The 22,131-nt window shown below is 49.8% G+C and overlaps 2 protein-coding genes across 2 annotated transcripts in view; both read left to right on the top strand.

The window, feature by feature from the left end:
- Positions 1-3,029: 3,029 nt before the first annotated feature.
- Positions 3,030-11,548, top strand: LOC141540374 (uncharacterized). The gene is made up of 4 exons (XM_074264327.1): positions 3,030-3,321; positions 4,888-4,970; positions 5,329-5,455; positions 6,708-11,548. Exons 2-4 carry the CDS (start codon positions 4,920-4,922, stop codon positions 8,651-8,653), a joined length of 2,124 nt encoding a protein of 707 aa, XP_074120428.1. The 5' UTR covers positions 3,030-3,321; positions 4,888-4,919; the 3' UTR covers positions 8,654-11,548.
- A 3,727-nt stretch (positions 11,549-15,275) lies between these two features.
- Positions 15,276-22,131, top strand: part of LOC141540363 (putative methyltransferase DDB_G0268948) — a 14,341-nt gene continuing 7,485 nt past the window's right edge. The window contains exons 1-2 of the mRNA XM_074264301.1: positions 15,276-15,652; positions 21,727-21,839. Coding sequence (XP_074120402.1) covers positions 15,352-15,652; positions 21,727-21,839 — 414 coding nt within the window. The 5' untranslated portion in view covers positions 15,276-15,351. The remainder of the gene's footprint in view (positions 15,653-21,726; positions 21,840-22,131) is intronic.

The following is a 22,131-nucleotide window of genomic DNA, read 5'->3' as shown; positions in this document are numbered from 1 at the left end:
AAATATATACATACATTTGATGGAAACTGTGTCCCCTTTTAACCTTTGAGGGGCCCTGAACCTGTGTCCCCTTTAATGATGGGAGGAGGGTGATTTGGGGTCTCAAACCCTCCTCTAGAAGGGGCCACACCCAGATCTCACTCAATTTTGAATTGAATTGAAAATCGGTCTCCCAGATTCATTGGGTGACAGGCCCCGGCTCGGGGCCAAAGATCAAAGCAGCCCCAATGTATCTAGCACTTTCTGCCCAGAACTCTTAGCACAAGTCCTAACAGGGTTTTTCCCACTGGTGAAGATATTTTCTCCTCAGTGCAAATCCATCTTTGCAACACTCCTGACAGGACCTTGCCCGCTAACAAAGCTGGTTCTTAGTTAAACGCAATCCCCTTTTGCCCCACAGACTTGGATTTGCCAACTCTTTCCCAAGGGACCTTCGACATGGACCAGAGGGGTCTCTTACCCCCAATTCTCGCACTTCATCCCATTCACACACACTCACTCACACCCACTCACATTTATACACACACATATACACATTTATAATCGCACACACTCCCATATACACGGACACACTAACATACATGCACTGACATACACGTGCACTGACAAATGTTCACACACACACACGCGCGCGCCCACAAACTTACACACACACATTCACACACTTACACATATACCCTTTTCCTTCAGGGTGTTTGTCCTAGGGAAGTTTGGATGGTCACGATTTAATGAATAACTTCATTACAAAGGACATCATTTTTATCGGACTAAACAGAACAAACCCTAGCCCGCCTTAGGGTCTTTGGAATTAACATGTGAACTTTATTTTAAGAGACAACCTTTATAACGAGCTCGTTTTAATCACATCCAAAGTGATAGAAGTCATCCCAGTAATAGGGAAGCAATTGACGTCTTACGCATGCGCAGTGTCATGACGACTGTCATCCCGCCCTCTTTTTGACAGCACCTCAGCAAAAACTGGAGCCGCGCGTGCGCAATATCACAGTTGACGTCCTCCTACCCTTAATCGGACCCAGGCTCCCACAGCAGGAGCCGAGGTGACGCATGCGCTCGACACAGAAAGCCGGGCGGCAAAGATGGTGGGGGCGGAATTGAGGAAGCATGTGCACGATGCCCCGCTCTCACTCCCCGCTACAGCAGGAAGCGCATACCTAAGGGCAGGGAGGGTGACGGGCCGGAAGGGCCGGTGCCGCACGTACTCAGTCCAGCTGTGCTCTCCCGCTCATCTTGGTGGCTCTGAGGGAGCGAACAGCAGGGAACGAGGAGCGAAGCGCGCACGATGCTGGCGCTCTTACTGCTTTAACCTCTCCAGGTCAGCGATCAGAGGGGCATTCAGAGTGGCAGAAAAAAAATATCCCCATGATGCATTTCACTCGGCGGGAATATTGACAGCCTATAGTACGGCAAACCAGCCATCCCCACAGCCTTCTGGGAAGTAGAGTGCGGAAGCCGAAGGTTTCCTGCGCGCACTTCACAGTGGTTATAACCTAGACTTCATCTCCCACAAGGCATTGCGGCTTTCCTTTGGAAAGTGTTGAGTTTGCGCACTAGAAGAAAGCTGGAGGAGATTCCATTCTTTGCGGGGATTTCACCGGGTCCTAACTCCGTTCTCTGATCCCTTAGATCTCTCTTCCGTAATGATCGCTTTCTGTGGCCCTTATGTTGCAAATAATTGAATAGTTCAGTGCCCCGAACCCCCACGCAGTGGCCCTGGGATTCCACGTGCGTTTTGGGGGTTACCTGTAGTGGGATCAGGACCGAGAAGAGCAGATCCCGCACTCCCAGCCCTTCAGGGGGCATTGGGTCTCCCCTGATGACAGAGATAGAGAGAACAACAGAAATCTTATAAAACTACCAACACACACACAAGGACACACACAGGAACGCTCGCACACCTAGGCACGCAGATACGTGCACACGTACAGTACACGCACATACACGCGCGGGCCCAGGCAGAGACCCACGCACACAGACATGCACACGCTGGCTCCCACAAACATGCACACATACAGGCACACACACAAACACAGATATACACAGAGGCTCATCCAGGGACACACACCGAGGCAGGCTCCGAAACACAAATACACACATACACACACACCCGTCCTCCTCTCCCCTCCTGAGAACAGCCCGATCTCCATCCTAATCCCACCCCAGCTTCCCTCAGAACAGCCCCGATCCCTGCGGAGAAGCCAGTCTCTGCCCATCTGACCATGCCCCTGGGTAAGAGCTCAGTTCTAGGCCATGGACCCACTCAGGACCATGGCCAGCGCCCAGACTTGCAAGACCACTGTGGGGAGGAAAACAGGAATGGAACCAGAAGGAAAGGCCCCCCCAGTATTGTGCCCCGAACCTAGGGACCACGTGCCCCGCACTTTCCAGGAGCCCATGAAGGGCAGGAAAGCTGGGCAGCAGAAACCAGGGGTGAAGCTCCTCTTGCACCAGGGCCCGGAGGAGCGCCCATTGAACCTCCCTCGGCCCGGAACTGGGCGCGGACAGGAGGAAATCTTGTGCCACAGGGTTCAAGTGGGAGTTCTTCTTCCTGAATCCCAGAGAGATTCCCCTTCTGGCTGCCCCGGAATAAGTCCCCAAGGGGCCCTGAGCAAGCCCCACCTCTTTTCCCAAGTCTACCATGGACAGCATCCTTAGTCCCCAGATCTAACTGCATACTGTGTGAGGCGGAGGTAGCGGCCCTACACAAAGCTCAAGAGAAAAGGAGCAGGGGGTCTTGATGGCGGCCCAGGGAGACCCAGTGCCTCACAAAGGATTGAGAGTGCAGGGGACTGCTCTTCTCGGTTCTGGAACCAAAATTACCTCCACAACTGAACCTGGCATTGCAGGGGTCTTGTGCCGGAGGGCGGGACACAGAATCATGCAATTATGTGTTACATGAGGGCCAGACAAAGCGGTCACTGTGGAGGAGAGAACCGAGGGACGATAGAACGGGTGAAATTAACACCAGGAAAAGAATGTTCAGTGCGCAGACTCAACGCTTCCGAAGAAAGGGCCGCAGCGCTTCCTAGGAGATGTAGTCTAAGTCAACGGCTCTCATTCGCGTGCAGGACGGAGCCTCCCCTTCCGCACTCTACTTCCCATAAGGTTTTGCGGTTAGCTGGTCTGCGGCACTATAGGCTGTCAACATTCCCGCCGAGTAAAGTGCATCATGGGAATATTTCTTCCGCCTCTCTGAGTGCACCTCTGATTCGCTGAGCCGGAGAGTAAAGGAGCAAGAACGCCCCCTCCGCACTGACTCCTCGCTCCTCGTTCCCCGCGTCCAGCTCCGTCGGAGTCACCAAGGTGAGCGCGGAAGTTTGAGGGAGCACTCGCGGCACCTTTTCCTGCCTCCCTAGCCCTGCCCTCCTATTCTCTTCAGGTGCGCGTGCCTGGTTACGCCAGGCAATGAGGGCGGGTCATCGCCACGTGCTTCTTCAACTCCGCCCCTTCATCTCCGAGTTTCTGGTGCCCGCCCTGCGGTTTGTGTCATTGCGCACGCGCTGGCTCCGCTCCTGCTGTGGGAGCGGCTGGCAGAAGGGGGTCGGGCTGGCTTCAGTCCTGACTGTGCACTCTCAACCCTTTGCGGGGCACTGGGTTTCCCTGGGCCGCCATCAAGACCCCCTGCTCCTTTTCCCTTGAGCTTTGTGTAGGGCCGCTACCTCCGCCTCATAGTATGGAGTTAGGTCTGGGGACTAAGGAGAGGACGAATTGCTGTCCATGGTAGACTTAGGGGGAAGTAGAGTGCGGAAGGGAAGGCTCCGTCCTGAGAGGGGCGGGGGCAAGAGCCGAGGGGACGGGGGAGGCTGAGGGAGATTGGGAGGGTGCGCACCACACTCACAAGAACCCTAACCAGCACTCGCACTGGCACACTCGCAGGAGTTAACACACACCCCACTGCGTGCACAAGGACACACTCACAGGCTGGGTTCCAAGCAAAAAAAGTTAAAATGTCCTGGAATGTACAAAGCACTAAAGAGCTTATACTTGCGTCTCCTTTCCCAGCCAGTGTGTACAGTGTGTGTGTGTGTGTGTGTGTGTGTGTGTGTGTGTGTGTGTGTATGTGTAGCATTTTTTCCCGTCTCGGTCCCCCAGGCCGGGATCGCTTCCTGTCCCCCTCGGTGTCTCCACAGCCTGCACAGAACACAGCAGGTGCCCGACCCTCAAACTCCCGCCCCTTTTCCATCCAGCGCCCTTAGCTCTCACCTGCCCTCAGAAGGACGGCCTGCTCTCGGGACTCCTGCTTCCTCCCCCTCTGCCAGGGTCTCCCCCGTGCCAGCTCCAGGGGCCTGTTCCCCTCTGCCAGGCTCCCTTCCCACTTGGGAAAGCCCCTGGGGCAGGGCTAGGGCAGGGGAGGCCCCTGGGGGTGGGGCTAGGGCAGGGGAGGCCCCTGGGGCGGGGCTAGGGCAGGGGAGGCTTGGGTGGGACTAGTGCAGGGGAGGCCCTTGGGGCAGGGCTAGGGCAGGGGAGGCCCCTGGGGGTGGGGCTAGTGCAGGGGAGGCCCCTGGGGCGGGGCTGGGGCAGGGGAGGCCCTTGGGAGTGGGGCTAGTGCAGGGGAGGTCCCTGGGGCGGGGCTAGGGCAGGCCCTTGGGGCGGGGCTAGTGCAGGGGAGGCCCCTGGGGCGGGGCGAGGGCAGGGCAGGCCCCTGGGGCGGGGCTAGGGCAGGGGAGGCCCCTGGGGCGGGGCTAGGACAGGGGAGGCCTCTAGGGCGGGGCTAGGACAGGGGAGGCCCCTGGACCTTCTTCATCAGACCCGCCCTCTGTGAGAGGCTCCAGCACTCTTGAGCTCCCAGAGGGGTTGCAGTTGGCGGGCGCTTGTCCAGGAGCCCCAGCAGAACGGGTCTGGGCCCCTCACAGCTTCTTTCTCCTCCAGCTCACCCCTGCAAAGACCCTGCTCTTCCCAGGATGGAGGCCGACCAGGGCCCGACTCCTGGCTTCCTCATGGCCCCCTTTCAGGTGAGTCCCAGCTCCTCCCCGCCTTTTCTCCTCCGGCTCAGCAGCGGGGACACAAAGGCCACGGGAGGCTGGCCCTGGCCCTTGGGCCTCCCTCCTGGTCAGTAATGGAGAGGGGTCAGTCAGGGCACCCACGGGGCGTCTGTATTTGGGCCGTGATCCCCAGTGTCAGTGTTGGGTTCTGGGGTCACACGCCAGCTCATTCTCCTGGGAGGTTTGGGGCTTCGGGAGGAAAGGGCCCAGGATTTTGGGGGACTGTGGGGACCCCAGTGTGTGCAGCCTCCTGTGGCCCCCACAAGTAGGGGAGCAGGACCCCGAGGCGGGCTGGGTCTGGGGCTCAGCAGGTTTGTGTCTGATTCAGGGGCCGGTGACCTTCCGGGACGTGGCCGTGGACTTCACCTGGGAGGAGTGGAGGGTCCTGGAGCCGGCCCAGAGGGCCCTGCACAGGGACGTGATGCTGGAGACCTTCCAGAACCTGCTCTCTGTGGGTAAGCGCTGCTGTCCCCTCGGAAAGGGCAGGGCTTCCCTGCTGTCTGACCTTGTGCAACCCTGGCACCTTTGTGCCCGAGAGGGAGGGGGCCTCTGCAGTGACTGTCCCTCTGGGCCTCTCCAGCAGTGGATAAAGCACCAGCCCTCAAGTGAGGAGGACCTGAGTTCAAATCCAGCCTCAGACAACTAACACTTCTTAGCTTCATGACCTTGGTCAAGTCACTTAACCCTAATTGCCTTAGCAAAAACAGAAAAAAACCCAGAATGGTTAGATCACTTTACAACTTAGTGTCCCAGCTTACCTAGTTTACCTCCAGTATTGATTATCTTTTCTTGTCATCTTAGTCAGTATGAGAGGTATGAGATGGTATCTCAGAGGGTTCTTAATATGCATTTCTGTATTCAATAGTGATTTAGAGCATTTTTTCATATGACTAGAAATGACATTAATTTCTTCACTTGAAAATTTTGTGTTCATATCCTTTGTCCATTTGTCATTTGGGAAATGACATATCAGAACACTGGTTGTAACTCACTTCCAGTTGATCAATGATGGACAGAAATAACTACACCCAGAGAAGGAACACTGGGAAGTGAATGTAAATTGTTAGCACTACTGTCTGTCTACCCAGGTTACTTATACCTTTGGAAGCTAATAATTAATGTGCAACAAGAAAATGGTATTTACACACATATATTGTATCTAGGTTATATTGTAACACATGTAAAATGTATGGGATTGCCTGTCATCGGGGGGAGGGAGTGGAGGGAGGGAGGGGATAATTTGGAAAAATGAATAAAAAAAAAAAAAAGAAACACTGGTTGTACATTTTCCCCCCAACATTCTGCCTTTCTTCTAATCTTAGTTGCGTTGATTTTGTTTGTGCAAACCCTTTTTAATTTAATGTAATCCAAATGATAGATTTTGCATTTCATAATGTTCTCTAGGGTTTTTTTGGGCATAAATTTCTCCTTTCTCCACAGATTTGCGGCACAGACTGTGCTGCCTCTGATCCTCTGAAAGTCATCAATGCCCTTCATTTAATGGGACATCAGAGAACTAAATAGAGTATACAATATGATGAATAGAACCCATTCTAGATTCAGTTCCTGAAGACACTGTTCTCCCTGATCCAGGCTGAGCATCATTCTTTTTAACAAAAGACAAAGAAACTAGAACTTCCTGTAAAGAGGATTCCTTTCCCTCAGCCTAGCAAATAGTGGGGAATGACAATTTGTTGTTTCTTTCAGATTCCTTTATCGAAGAGATCCGGTATGAAAGAAAGAATTCCAGTCTGATACAAGGTATTTCCCCAGGAACAACATATAAAAAAAGCCTGCCAAAGGATAGACCTCCATGTTTTAAGAAAAGAGAAATGAGATTTAAAGTCATTTTAGAGAACCAGAAAGATAGCCAGAGGAGACAATCCAGACTAGTAACTAGTCATGGCAAAGGACCTAATAAAATGCACGTTCTTCATCATAATACATTGGGGAGAAGTTTTCCTTTGGGGTCAAGCTTTGTTGCACCAAGGAAAGGCACTATGGGGAAAAATCTCCATAAAGATAAGAAACTTGGAAAAAGCTTGAAGTTTTTTCCCAGCCACTTTATATGCAATATATTCTCCTTAGAGAAGAACCTCTCTAAATATACCAAGTATAAGAAGCCCTTCAGTTACCACTCAGATCTAATTACCTTTCATAAAATACATGCTGGAAAAAGACTACATGAAAACATTGAGGACGGGAGAACCTGTGGCAAAAGATCAAATCTGACTGAACATAGGATAATACATACTGGAAAGAAATGTTGTAATTGTAATAAACGTGGGAAAACTAGCTACACTGATATCCTGACTAAATATAAGAGAATTCATACCAGAGGAAAACACTTGGAATGTAATGAATATGGCAAAGGCTTTAGTTTGGTGTCAAACCTTATACATCAGAGAACTCACAATACGGAGAAACCCTTTAAATGTAATGAATGTGGAAAATCCTTCAGTATAAGGGGAAGACTTAACAGACATAAGAAAATTCATAGTGGAGAAAAACCTTTTGAATGTACTGAGTGTGGAAAAGCTTTCAGCCGCAAGGGACACCTTACCAGTCATCAAAGAATTCACAGTGGAGACAAAAGCTTTAAGTGTGGAGAATGTGGAAAAGGCTTCAATTGGAGGGCAAGCCTTATTACCCACCAAAGAACCCATACTGGAGAGAAACCTTTTGTGTGTAAGGAATGTGGGAAAGCTTTCAGTGAGCGGGGAAGCCTCATTAGCCATCAGAGAACTCACACTGGAGAGAAACCTTTTACATGTAATGAATGTGGAAAAGCTTTCAGTGAGAGGGCAACCCTCAATACCCATCAGAGAACTCACACTGGAGAGAAACCCTTTGAATGTAATGAATGTGAGAAAGCCTTCAGTAGCAGGGGAAGCCTCAACAGACATCTGAGAATTCACACTGGAGAGAAACCCTATCGATGTAATGAATGTGGCAAAGGCTTCAGCCAGAAGGGACACCTCATTTATCATGAAGCGATTCATGCTGGAGACAAGCCCTTTAAATGTAGTGACTGTGGGAAAAGATTTAGGGAGAGAGGAACCCTTACTACTCATCAGAGAACTCATACTGGAGAGAAATCCTTTAAATGTAATGAATGTGGGAAAGATTTTAGACGGAGAGGAAACCTTATTGCTCATCAAAGAACTCATACTGGAGAGAAACCCTTTTCATGTAAGGAATGTGGGAAAGGCTTTAGTCATAGGGGAAATCTTATTACCCATCAGAGAACTCATACTGGAGAGAAACCCTTTCAATGTAGTGAGTGTGGGAAAACCTTCAGCCAGAGGGGACACCTTATTAATCATCAAGGAATTCATAGTGGAGAGAAGAGCTTTAAACGTGATCAGTGTGGGAAGAGCTTCGGTCAGAGGGGACAAATCAGTAATCATCCAGGATTTTATACTGGAGAGAATTCTTTTAAACGCAATGAATGTAGGGAAGGTTTTGGAGAAAGTGGAAACCTTATTACTCATCAGAGAACTCATATTGGAGAGAACGCCCTTGAATGTAATGAGTGTGGCAAAGATTTTAGTCTAGTGTCAGATCTTATTATACACAAGAGAACTCATACTTCAGAGAAGTCCTTTAAATTTAATGAATATTATGTCAATAATCAGGGGAAGATTGAATAGACATAAGAGAATTCATACTGGAGAAGAAAAAAAAACCAACCTTTGAATATACTGAGTGTGGGAAGGCTTTCAGCCAGAGGGAACACTTTATTAATTATCAAGGAAAGGCTTTAAACTGTGGGAAGAACTTCAGCTAGAGGGGGCACCTCATTAATCATTAAAGAGTTCATAGGGAAGAGAAACCCTTTAAAAGTAATGAATATGAGGAAGACTATAACCAGAGGGGAAACCTTATTGCCTCTCAGAGAAACTTATACTGAAGAGAAACTCTTTGCATGTGGGAATGTGAGGAAATTTTCAGTGACGGGGAAAAAACCTCATCACCCATCAGAGAACTCTGGGAGAACCCAGAGAGCAAGTCTTCTCATTCATTAGAAAAGTCGTACTAGAGAGAAGAACTCTGAATATAATATAGGAAACAATTAAGGATAGTCCTTAACATTCCTAAGACTGTCAGAGTACATCCATGAATACATACTGGAGTAAAACTCTTCTCATGTGATGAATATAGGAAAGTTCCTCTCACCCTGCCATGCTCAGAAGACATATAAGCATTCATACTGGAGATGAGCCTTTTGGATCTTATGAATGTGGGAAAGGCTTCTACTGGAGGGGATACCTTATGCTGTATTGAGCATCAGAAATTCCATGTAATGAATGTGAAAAATATTTCAGCAAGATATCAAAAAATTATTACTTTCCAGAGAACTTATCCTGGGGAGGAACGCTTTGCATATGTATGTTAGTCCAAGGGGCAAAACTTATTACCTATCAGAGAACGCATACTGTGAAGAAGCTTATTTAATATAATGATTGAGAAAATCTTTAGGCAGAGGAATTATCTTATTACACATCGGAAACTTCATAATAAAATCATTTAAACATAATATGAGTAAGGTTTTAGCTGGAGGGGACATCTTTTAAAAACTTTATTGCTAGTTTTGTTTTTTTCTACATTTCCCAATATGTCACCTTCTCCTGGCCTCCTCCCAGAAAGCCATCCCTTATACCAAAGAAAAAAATTGATCCTGTAAAATAAAACAACACCCTGAAAAGTCTAACCATTGCGCACTCATAGTTCCCTACTACTGTAAAGAAGTCATTTCTTCAAGGCCAAGCTGGTCATAATTTTATATCAATTAGTCTAGATAGTGTTTTCTTTCCATTTCCATCCTTTTGGTGTCCCTGTATGCTGTTTTCCTGCTTTTACCTTGCTTCAATTCATGTAGATCTTCCTGTACTTCTGTTGACCATTTCTTATAGCACCTAAATATTTCCATTACATCCATGTACCATAACCCCTCAGTGGTTATCTACTTTGTTTCCAGTTGTTTGCCACCTCAAGAAGAAACACCTTCTACCAGCAACTTATATTAGACAGAAAATGGTGATTTTTTTTTTTTTAATGATCATGGGAAAGGCCTCAGCTGGAGAGGATCCTTATTATGTTACTTGTATGACATCAAAGCTTTACCAGCAATGAATGTGAGAGACTCTTCAGTGAAAGGTTACTCAGAATTCAGCAGGTAATTTATACCAGAGAAGTGGAAGGGAATAAGCATTATTATTAAGCACCTACTATGTGCCAGTCGACACTTGCTGTGCTAAATGATTTTACAAAGATCTCATTTAATTTCAAATAAAAGCCTTTAAATAGTGAATAAGAAAGGCTTCAGGGGCAGCCAGGTGGTACAATGAATAGAGCACCAGCCCTGAAGTCAGGAGGACCTGGGTTCAAATCTGGTCTTAGTCACTTTAACACTTCCTAGTTATGTGACCCTGGGCAAGTCACTTAACCCCAATTGTCTAAAAAAAAAAAAAAAAGAAAGAAAGGCTTCAGCCAGAGGACCGACCTTAGTGTTCATCAGATCACTCATCGGAAAGCTTTTGAATGTAAGAAATGTGGGAAAGTCTTCATTGAGAGGGGATACCCATGGGGTGTTTGAATGTACCAGAGAACTCATGCTGGAAAGAGATCTTTTGAAGCTGATGTGGACTTCAGGGATGTACATCAGAAAACATCTGCCTTGGCTCATTTTGAATACGTCAGCATCCACAACATCTGTTGGCAAGTGGATGCCTGTCAAATGGGAGTAACTGGGTACACGGGAATATAATGGAATGCTTCTGTGTTGTAATAACAAATCTGAGAATTCCCAGATATATAAAAAGTCTGATACAAAATTTTGCAAAGTAAGCTGAATTAGGAACCCAATGTATACAAGGGCTAGCAGGTAAATGTAAAAAAACAGAAAAAACAAACAATGCTTGGAATTATGATAACCCAGCATAACTGTGGGTTATATAACTCCTTTATTTGAGGAGGGCATGTATTGTGGAGGTTTAAGTTGGTGAATTTGTTTTGCCTGACTATACTACTTTGTTACAAGGGAGGACTTTTACTTGGGTAGGGAGGAGTTGGAGGGGGGAAAGGGATGGATAGAGATGGTAACAGAGGAGGGAAGAAGGATTGATCAAATGTTTTTAAATGTCTTGAAGAAGACAACTAAAAAAGAAAGAGACTGAATTAGGACAATGTCAATATGATTGAGTTTAATATATACTTTTTAAAAAGAACAGCTTAGTATTTAATAGAAATTCACAGTGTCGGGTATATTCTTGTTTTTTGTATGTAAAATGTTTCTGTTTATATTTTTAAAGTTAATAATAAAACAAGACATTTGAACTTTTTTTTTTCTCCTCTCTTAGCAAAGCATGAATTCTTGGGGAGTAAAGAGGGAGAGGATTTGGAAAGGAAAGTGATGAAAAAGTAAGATATATCAATGCTAACTTTTAAAAGGACAAGTCAAACTTCTTTCCTTATTTGAAAGGGTTAATGAGGTGGCAGACGAGATAATACTATACCTGTATAATATAAAAACCTGTAGTTTTTGTTTTTCTTAGTGACCCATGGATCATATTATCCATAGGATTTTCTCACACTAGTGTGATTTGCCATTTCCTCCTCCAGTGGACTGGATCCTTTTGTCAGGCAATAAGAGGTCAAGTGTCCTGCTCAAGTTCCCACAGCCAGGAAGTATCTGAGGCTGCATTCGAACTGGCCCCGTATTATATCCAGTGAGCCACAAGCTCCTCTGCCTCTACAGTCTCAAGAACTAGGCACTGACCCACACCTAACACCACTTACCAAGACACGGTCAGAATGGCTTCATGATTTAGACATAAAGAGTGATATTATAAGCAAATTAGAAGAACATAGGATAGTTTGCCTCTCAGATCTGTGGAGGAGGGAGGGATTTACCTCTCAGATCTGCATCTCAAGAAGAACTGAAACTCATAACTGAACAACAAATAGATGTATTTGATTACATTAAGTTAAAAGTTTTTGTAGAAACAAAACTAATGCAGAAAAGATTAGAAGGGAAACAAATGTGGGGCCGCTAGGGGGCGCAGTGGATAGAGCACCAGCCCTGAATTCAGGAGGACCCGAGTTCAAATGTGCCCTCAGACACTTAACACTTCCTAGCTGTGTGACCCTGGGCAAGTCACTTAACCCCAGCCTCAGGGGGGAAAAAAAGAAAAAGAAAAAGAAGGGAAACAAATTGGGAAAACATTTTTACATTTAAGGGTTCTGATAAAGGCCTCGTTTCTAAAATATGTAGAGAACTGACTCAAATTTACAAGTATTCAAGTCATTCTCCAATTGATAAATGGTCAAAGGATATGAACAGACAATTTTCAGATGAAGAAATTGAAACCATTTCTAATCATAATCATCACTACTGATCAGAGAAATGCAAATTAAGACAGCTCTGAGATACCACTACACACCTGTCAGATTGGCTAAGATGACAGGAACAAACAATGATGAATGTTGGAGGGGATGTGGGAAACCTGGGACACTAATACATTGCTGGTGGAGTTGTGAAAGAATCCAACCATTCTGGAGAGCAATTTGGAATTATGCCCAAAAAGTTATCAAACTGTGCATACCCTTTGACCCAGCAGCGCTACTACTGGGATTATATCCCAAGGAAATACTAAAGAGCGGAAAGGGATCCACATGTGCAGAAAGTTTGTGGGCAGAAACTGGAGACTGAGGGATGCCCATCAGTCGGGGGAGACCGGCTGAATAAGTGATGATAAATGAATGTTATGGGATGTAAGTATTGACCAGACCTGACCAGCAGGAGGGTTTCAGAAGGCCTGGGGAGACTTACAGGGACTGATGCTGAGAGAAGTGAGCAGAGCCAGAACATTGTACACGGCAACAAGACTAAACGATGAAAAATCATAATAAATGGGGTGCGATGGTTACCCTCGTCTTACGGTGGGGAAACTGAGGCATGCGGGGGCGAAGGGACTTGAGCAGGTCCCACGGTAGCGGGTGGTTGAGGCTGAGCGCGCTGTGATTTGATTCTGGGGTACTAGGGAGCAGCTACGGTTTCCAGAGTAAGGGAATGACACAGCCAGACTTACAGAATGAGAGGGAAAAGAAATCACATTCTGCGCGTGCGCACTCCCTCCCGCCTCCTCGCTCGGCCTACTCTAGGGAGGGGGGGAAGGCGCGTGCGCAGTCCCTTCCTCTCCCGCCCTTTCACTGGTCCACCCTCTGGGTCGCGCGCCTGAAGGGAGGTAGGAAGGAGCCGGCTGGAGGAGGCGCCTGCGCACTCTCTGCCCCTCCAGCCTACACTCACCCCGGGCTCCGCCACACCTCGATTTGGGATGATTCCTCTCCTCATCAAATCCTTCGGAGACCCGCTAGAAGAACTAAGGCTTCCGAAGGCCTTCTGGGAAATGGAGTCCGCCAGAAGGCTCGCAACCCTATCACATTGCGCAGACTCACTGCCGAAGGGACTCCATCTCCCAGAAGGCTCCAAGGCTTTTCTTTTGCAAGAGGGTGGATTTGCACCTGCGCACTGTGCAGGCGGTGTTTTTCCTGGATAGGCCGCTAGGTGGAGCAGTGAGAGCATTGTACCCGGAGTCAGGACAGGAGTTCAAATCCAACCTCAGACACTTAGAAACATCTTGACCACGTCCGTATTCTTTCGTCTCTCTCTGTTTACTCCTCCGTAAAATGAGGGTAACGAGATTAATGTTTAAAGCTATTTAAACGCCAGCTACTGTTCATTTTATGATGTGTGTTCTGGGAGGGGGGGGGTCCTTCATGGAGGCTCCCTCCACTGGAGCAGAGGCAGCCCCTCCGCACGTTCTCACCGAAGCCGAGCTCCCCCCCTTCCCTCCTGCCTCAGTTTCCCCTCGCCTGCCTCGGTGCGCCCAGCGCTGAGCACGAGGCGGTGGTTCCCTGGGATCCTCGAGCTTCATTGTTGCTCCTCCCCTTTCAAAGGCCTAGGTGCCGTCCCGGAGCGTGCTGGGCGTCTCCGAGGCTTCCTCTGCGGTCTCCTAAAGGCCGATTTAATTGCACAAGCACCGATTAAGCACCTACTGCTGGCTCTGTACTAGTGCTCAGGGCGGACCTCAGGGAGCTGCCCCCCCCGGGAATCTAAGACATGACAGACAGCTAGGAGGAGGATGAGATCACAGAGCCGGGGTGGGAGATCGCCAGACCCGGCCCCTTCCCCCACCTTCCTGTCGGGAGAGGCTGGACCAATCCCCCCCCCCCCCCCCGCACCCCAAGCTTGGCCCGAGCCTTGCTCTGGAGAGAGCATGGATTAGGAGGCATCACCAGGAGCCGGCTCCGGATCCTTCCCTGCATCTCCCCTTCTTCCTGCAGAAGATGAGGTGGCCCCAGTGGCCCCCAGGTTCATAGCTCCATGGATTCCAGCACTTTGGCCCACACGGATCAGGCAGACGGTGGCGCTGCAGTCACAGCAAGGAGAAGGCCTGGCCGTGGGGGTCTCAATGGGCATCCCTTCCCGCTGGGCGGCCGAGTCCCCCGGGTGGTGGCAGAGCGGGCACTACCAAACGCCCTGGTGTGCCTTCCCTGCAGAAATGGCCCTCTGTTCCTCCCTGCCTTTCTCTCCGCGAGAGTAGGGGGTGCCAGCTTCTCTCCCCCTGGCGTGGGAGCTCGGGCAGGGCAGGGGCCGTGTTTTTGCCTTGCTTTGTGTCGGAGGGCTTAGCACAGTGCCTGACACACAGTAGGAGCTTAATAAATACTCCACGACTGGGACTCCCGCTAAGGTCCTCCATCATAGGGAAGAAACAAGGGACTCACCCCTTCTCCTGCTTAATCCCATTAGGCTGTGCCCAGTGCCCGAGGTGCCCCCGGAGAGGCACAACGGGGCTCCTTGGGGGCACCCTCCTGCTGCCATCCATAACCGGGGGAGAAACTCAGCTGCTTAAGGGGGCCTCACCCTCCCCTGTGAGTTCTAGGGATACAGGCCCAAGGGGCCAGAGACAGGGAGCCAACCAAGAGGCTCGAGATGGCACGGGCTCTCCTCGGGCTGACGCAGGCCAGCTTCAGGGGCAGCGCAGAGCTCGGGGCGGGAGGGGGAGGCCGGGGACGGCCCGGGAGGGGGAGGCCGGGGACGGCCCGGGACGGGGAGGCCGGGGACGGCCCGGGAGGGGGAGGCCGGGGACGGCCCGGGAGGGGGAGGCCGGGGACGGCCCGGGAGGGGGAGGCCGGGGACGGCCCGGGAGGGGGAGGCCGGGGACGGGCCAGGAGGGGGAGGCCGGGGACGGCCCGGGAGGGGGAGGCCGGGGACGGGCCGGGACGGGGAGGCCGGGGACGAGCGCTTTGCTCAGAGCCTTTGCTTCACCCGGCTGGACTCTTGGGGATGGAGCTCTCTGAGAGCCAAGGGCTGAGGGCCCAGGAGCCGGGCCCGCCACGGAGCCAGCAGGGAAGCGGGCGGCCGTCCCGGAGCGCCCTGCACCTTCCGGGCAGGTTAGAGGAGGCGCCCGGACCACTCCCCCCGCCCCCCAGGGCCCTTCCGGCTCTCGCCCATCCCGCAAACAGCCTCCAATCTGCGCCGGGGCCGCCCCGAGCCTCCGCCCGGCCCGCGCCCCGGCCCCGACATTCCGGCCCGGCCAGCAGCAGCTTCGGTTCCGCGGGACTCGGCGGCCCCAGGCAGGCCCAAGGTATCGGCTCCGCGGCTCGGCCTCCCTCGGCTTTCCCGGCTCCCCCGGGGCCCGATCTCGAGGGGCGGCTCGGACGCGCTCCGGGCACCCGCACTGCTCCCAAGGGGGGGGGGGATTGCCCGCCAGGACGCCCACGAGAGCGCGAGAAGGGGCGCGTGAGCCGGCGTCCCCCCCCCCCCCAGCTCCGGGGTCCGGACGCCCTTCCCCTCGGTCCTTCTCCCCAGGTCCTCCCCCCCCCCCCCCGCGTGTTCCCCTCCTCCCTATCTCCTCCCTCTCTCCCTTCTCTCTGTTTCCCTCTCCCTTCATGCTTCTCTCTTTCTCTCCTTTCCTCTCTGTGGTTCTCCCTCCCTCTCTGTCTCTCTCCCTCCTTCCCTCCCTCTCTACGTCTCTGTCTCCCTCCCTCTCTGTCTCTCCTCTTTATCTCTGCTCCCTCCCTCCCTCCCTCTCTGTCTCTCCTCTTTATCTCTGCTCCCTCCCTCCCTCCCTCTCTGTCTCTCCTCTTTATCTCTGCTCCCTCCCTCCCTCTCTCTCTGTCTCTGCCCTCTCCCTCCATCCCCCTCTCTCTGTTCCTCTGTCTCTTTCTCTGCTTTCCTCTCTATTCCTGTCCCTGTGTCTCTCCCCCCTCCTCTTTCTCAAAAACCAAACTACCACCAAAACCCTCATTTCCTTTGTACTCCTGAATCTATTAGGACAGCGATGTGCTAGAGAAGACACAGAGAGCTGGGGCAAGTTTTAAGGGTGCTCAGAAAGAGAGAGGGAGATAGAGACAGAAATAGAGAGAGACAGAGACAGAGAGAGCTAGAGACAGAGAGATATAGAGACAGAGACAGAGAGAGCTAGAGACAGAGAGATATAGAGACAGAGACAGAGAGAGCTAGAGACAGAGAGATATAGAGACAGAGAGAAAAAGGGAGACAGAGTGAGAAAGGAAGAAGGCAGGGAAAGAGACAGAGAGAGGAAAAGAGAAAAGGGGGAGAAAGAAAGACAGAGAGGGGAAGGAAGGAAGGAAAAAAATAGCTGTAAAGTGCTTGTGGAGGAGAGAATGAGGAAAATAAAGGGCATGAACTATTAAAGAAGGTGGCGAGCCCTCAAGGATGACTGCTCCCCTGGATGAACCACTGACCCGACTTGTCTTCCGAGCTCTCGCACTTCTGATCGCTAAAGGTCACTTGCCGTTGCTCTTGTTCTGGCTTCTCCGGCTGCGCTGTGAGCAGGGCCCGGGCTTCCTGGGCTGGCGCTGAGGGGTGCCGTGGCGGAGCGGTCTCATGTACGGATAAAACGGGCAGAGGCCTGCCTGGGAAGCCAGTGACTAGAAAGTTCTCTACTCGACGCTGGGATGGGCAGGGGGATGGGGACTTGATCCTTTCTCTGCCAGAGCTTACACCTGAGATCTGAGATGAGATGGGAACGAATGAATGGAGGGAGGGGGGAGCATTTATTTAGCACTTACTGTATCAGGCACTGGGCTAAGCACTGGGCAATAGAAAGCCAAAGAGAGAGTGCTCCTGCCCTCAAGAAGCTTCCCCTGTGGGTGGTAGGGAGGAGGGCAGGGCGTTCAGGTGCCCACATGGCCACAAATAGTCTCAAGAGAAACTGCTGCTGGTCACCCAGAGGCCATGGAAGAGGCCCCGGGTGGGTGTGAGTCAGCTGGGACGCCCTCCATTCACAGGCAGTCACGGCGAAAGGCTCTGGGCCTGTCAGCTAGAGGAAGGCCTCCCTTGCCTAGCGGGTCCCACAGGAGGATTTGTGGGCGGGTCAGGACAGGAGCTCCATTGGATGGGAATTCTGCTGAGTTGGGAGGGAGGACCCGTGTCCCCGAGGGCACAGACCCGCCTGATTGTCAAAGTAAACAGGTTGGGAGTTTGGAGGCAAAGAATGCCAAAGAAGGGGGGCCACCGAGCCCTCGGACAAACCCCTTTCTGACGCAAAAGTGTATCGTGCCTGGCGTGTGTGGGCAAATATGTCACAATCAACTTCCCATCCCATGCAGGGTAGTGTTTCAAGTCTGAACTTCATCATTACATTTGCTCATCACTTCCTAAGTCTAGACAATCAGCCAGCCATGTTCTGATTTGGGGCACCTCCTCACGTCCAAAGTGAGGAAATTTAACAAGCGGCTCCAGAGTTACTATGAGCTGACGCTACAGCTTGTGACTGCTCATTATTTATACAGTGAAGGAGGCCTTTGACTCCACAAGCCTGGAAAGGCCAGGAACCCTGGGAACCAGGGTCTACCCACCAGCCCCTGCTGCCGCCTTCCTTCCTCCTGATGGGATATAGCTCCTAGGGGAGGTAACCTCGAGGCCCCGGGCCTTGGCAGTGCCATAGGGAGTGATGGCTGCCAGGGCCGATCTCCTGGGTTTCTGGGACCAATGCTGAACTGCCTGCCAGAGCACTCCTCCCTTCTCCCTCCTCGCCAGCAAATTAGCGGATCAGTTATGAGAAGAACCAGACCTTGTGTCTTTTCCCATAAACTTCTCTTCTTGCTCCCGGTTCTTCGCCAAATCCTTTTGGAACTTAGGCCATTTTAATTGGCATCACAATTACAATAAACTTTGCCCCTTGATTTGGCGATGGATTCAAGCCTGCAAGTTCTTTTGGGACTCCTTGGTGACCCCCAACCTTTTGGGGTCTCCTTTGAATCTCAACATTCTCACTTTGCCCTTAGCAGCTGTTGTCATATACTTGCCCTCCCGGGGCCCAGTCCCTCATGTCCCTGGGGCCCAGCCCCGCACGTCCTGGGCGTCCCCTGGGCGGAGGATACGGGTTACTGACCGGACTGTCCCTCTGATGTCAGACAATGCCGCAAGAACAAGGCCTGGCCATGGAGAGAAGAGAAAGCCCCAAGCCAGCCAAGCTGAGGGCGAGGAACCCTCCAAAGGCTGGGACCCAGGCCTGGCCAGGATGCTAAGGAACAGAAGGATGGAGCGCTGGGCTCCAGTTTTGTTTGTCTTTTTGCTTTCTAGGGGAATGACCTCTAGAGTGAGACTAGAGCCGAGGGCCTTCGAGGGAGGGGAAGCTTCAATAAGAGAGCTTCTACTCCCCTCAATGAGCACGCAGGAGCTGCGTCCCAAGGTCCTGAGAGCCGGCAGCCGGTGGTGTTGAGGTTGATGCTGTTAACAATTGGCACTTTAGGGTTTGCAAGATGAAAACACATTGTCTCCTCTTAGCCCCCCACAGCCTGGGAGGCTATTGGTGCTATTAGCCGCATTTTACAGATGAAGAAACTGAGGCAGACATGACAACTAGGGAGTGTCTGAGGTTTCCCGATTCTCTGGATCAGTGGCTGTCTCTGGCCACTTGGCTGCTTCTAATATGATTGGGGAGCTGAAGCGAGCAGCCTTCAAAGGACCAGGAGGGCCAGAGCGGTGCTGCAGGCCTGGAAAAGGGGCCAGGGTCCCCATCAGTGGCTGGAGCCTGGTCTGATTCTGGAACTCTTCCCCTTCTGGGCAGGCAGCTGATTCTGAAATCAATCGGGACCAGCTCACTCCCTTGCTCCGAAGCCCCCTAGCTGTGTGGCCTGGGGCAAACCACTTCACCTCTGCCTCAGTTTCCTCATCTGTAAAGTGGGGTGAGAGCAGCCCTTGCCTTCCAAGGGCCTTGTGAGGATCCCTTGAGGTCACAGTGAAATTCTAGGACTTCCTGGGTCTTTAGGTCTTTACCAGTTCTTAGTCCACAATTTATCTCCTCACCTTGGCTTACTCTGGCCCTGCCTCTGCCCCACCTGCCCAGCCTAGGGGTGGAATGTTCTCCTTTCTCTCTGGGGACACAGAGTCTCTAACTTCCTCCCTTCAAAGCTAGGTTCGGACCTTGCCTCCTCCAGGAAGCCTTTCTTGACCACACTCGTTCCCTGACCTCTCGGGAGTGCATGCATTTCTCTGTTCTATTCTGTGGGACTCTTGGTGACCTCATTAGAGATTTTCTTGGCAAATTACTGGAGAGTTGGCCATTTCCTTCTCCAGTTCATTTTATAGAGAAGGAAACTGAGGCAGACAGGGTGAAGTCACTTGTCCAGCTAGTACATGTCTGAGACTAGATTTGAACTTGAAATTTCCTGACTCTAGGGCCCAGAACTTTATCCACTATGCCATTTTTTCTTCCTTCCTCCCTTCCTCCTCCCCTCCCTTTCTTTTTTTTTTTCTTTCCTTTCTTTTCTTTCTTTCTTTCCTTTCTTTTTTCTTTCTTTCCTTCCTTCCTTTCTTTCTTTTTTTCTTTCTTCCTTCCTTTTTCTTTCTTTTTTTCTTTCTCTCTTCCTTCTTTCCTTCCTTCCTTCCTTCCTTTCTTCCTTCCTTCTTTTCTTTCTTTCTTTCTTTCTTTCTTTCTTTCTTTCTTTCTTTCTTTCTTTCTTTCTTTCTTTCTTTTTTCTTTCTTTCTTTCTTTCTTTCTTTCTTTCTTTCTTTCTTTCTCTTTCTCTCCTCCTTCCTTCCTTCCTTCCTTCCTTCCTTCCTTCCTTTCTTTCTTTCTTTCTTTCTTTCTTTCTTTCTTTCTTTCCTTTCTTTTTTCTTTCTTTCCTTCCTTCCTTTCTTTCTTTTTTTCTTTCTTCTTCCTTTTTCTTTCTTTCTTTCTCTCTTCCTTCTTTCCTTCCTTCCTTCCTTCCTTTCTTCCTTCCTTCTTTTCTTTCTTTCTTTCTTTCTTTCTTTCTTTCTTTCTTTCTTTCTTTCTTTCTTTCTTTCTTTCTTTCTTTCTTTCTTTCTTTCTTTCTTTCTTTCTCTTTCTCTCCTCCTTCCTTCCTTCCTTCCTTCCTTCCTTCCTTCCTTTCTTTCTTTCTTTCTTTCTTTCTTTCTTTCTTTCTTTCTTTCTTTCTTTCTTTCTTTCTTTCTTTCTTTCTTTCTTTCTCTTTCTCTCTTCCTTCCTTCCTTCCTTCCTTCCTTCCTTCCTTTCTTTCTTTCTTTCTTTCTTTCTTTCTTTCTTTCTTTCTTTCTTTCTTTCTTTCTTTCTTTCTTTCTTTCTTTCTTTCTTTCTTTCTTTCTTTCTTTCTTTCTCTCTTTTTCTTTCTTTCCTTCCTTCCTGCTTTCCTTCTTTCTTTTCTTTTTTTTTTCTATCTCCCTCCCTTTTATTATTTTATTAACTTTCTTTTGTACTTTGTCTTCCTTTTGAGTAAATATTCCTGAGATCAGGGATAGTCCTTTAGTAACTCTTAATAGATATTTATTAAGCAACCTAACTATTGAGCTCAGAATACCTACAATTCTTCCAAGTGGAGCTGTCCAGCAGCATCCCAAACTCAAGAAGTCAGTCAATACACACAAAATAGTGATCTGCTGAGCTCAGAAGAGGGAGAAGGGCTGAATGTGTACATCTGGGAATCATCTGCATAGAAATGATTGCTTGAAAGTCACCCCCAAAGTGTCATTGCCATCCTCGTGCCCATCGTTCTCCTGCAATTCATACAGGGATTCCCATGGTTTTCATTCACTAGTTTTTCATTCATTTCATTTTAGTACTTAAATACATAAGTCATAAATTGTTTGAAAATCTCCCTGCTGTGATTTGTTTTCCATTACGATAATTAGTGCTACAAATTATTTTGGAAACTTTCTGTCTTTGAACTTTGAACTTCATCAAACTTTGATGAAAAATAGAGAAAAACTGAGTATTTGTAGAAGAAGGTGTTCAGGATGGTACAAAGACTGGAGGAAGGGCTGAACAGGAAGTGAATTGGGAATGGGAGCCCAATTGCTGTTTTTTTTCCTAACACTTCCTATGGAAAAGGAAGTAGTCTTGTCTTTTTTGCCCCCAGAAGGCCAGATTCTACTGATGGGTAAGTCAGGTGTGAGAGAAGCTTTCAGAGAGGGAGGAGACTCCCCAGTGGAGTTCTTCCAAGTGGACCGGCTCTCTAACCTTCAGTGCTTCTGGGAGGACGGTGAATTGGATGGGAACGAGGTTGCTGCTGTTGTTCATTGGGATTGTTTTCTCCCCATGGCGAAGCACCAGATTCCATGCGTCCATCTCATTCCCCTCTGTGGGAGTTCTCTGGGCTGATATAAAACTCCTGACTTGTCAATAAGCAAAGACCAGTGAGGATCTTCGTCGAGGTGATCTGTGGCTAGAACCAACACTGTTTTCTCTCGCAGCCATGTCTACCCAGCTGTTCGAAGGTCAAGATCATGCAGCCATTTATCAGAAACACAGGTTCCCTCCCCCCAAGGAGCTCCTTAACATCATTTTCTCCTATTTAGAAGAAAAGGTAAGAAGCTTGAGGGCTTTGTTCCAACCAGCCACAGAACAGGCAAAGTGCTTCAGGGAACAGGGCCAAGCGAGGGGGAATGAGCTCCAAGAGGAAAGAATCTTCACTCCTTCCCTGTGAGGGGGTCATAGCTCAAGGTCCCTCCACCAATCCTGGCCCTCGATTTTCACACATAATCATGACAAATGGTACAATCCTCACAACGACCTTGGAAAGGAGATGTCCCATAGATCATAATCTGCATTTGGGGGATGTGAACCAGGATCCAAACTCGGTTCTCTCCTGGCAGCTG

Source organism: Sminthopsis crassicaudata, chromosome 4 (assembly GCF_048593235.1).
Source record: "Sminthopsis crassicaudata isolate SCR6 chromosome 4, ASM4859323v1, whole genome shotgun sequence".
NCBI classification, from domain to species: domain Eukaryota; kingdom Metazoa; phylum Chordata; class Mammalia; order Dasyuromorphia; family Dasyuridae; genus Sminthopsis; species Sminthopsis crassicaudata.
This window is presented reverse-complemented; position numbering and strand designations above follow the sequence as displayed.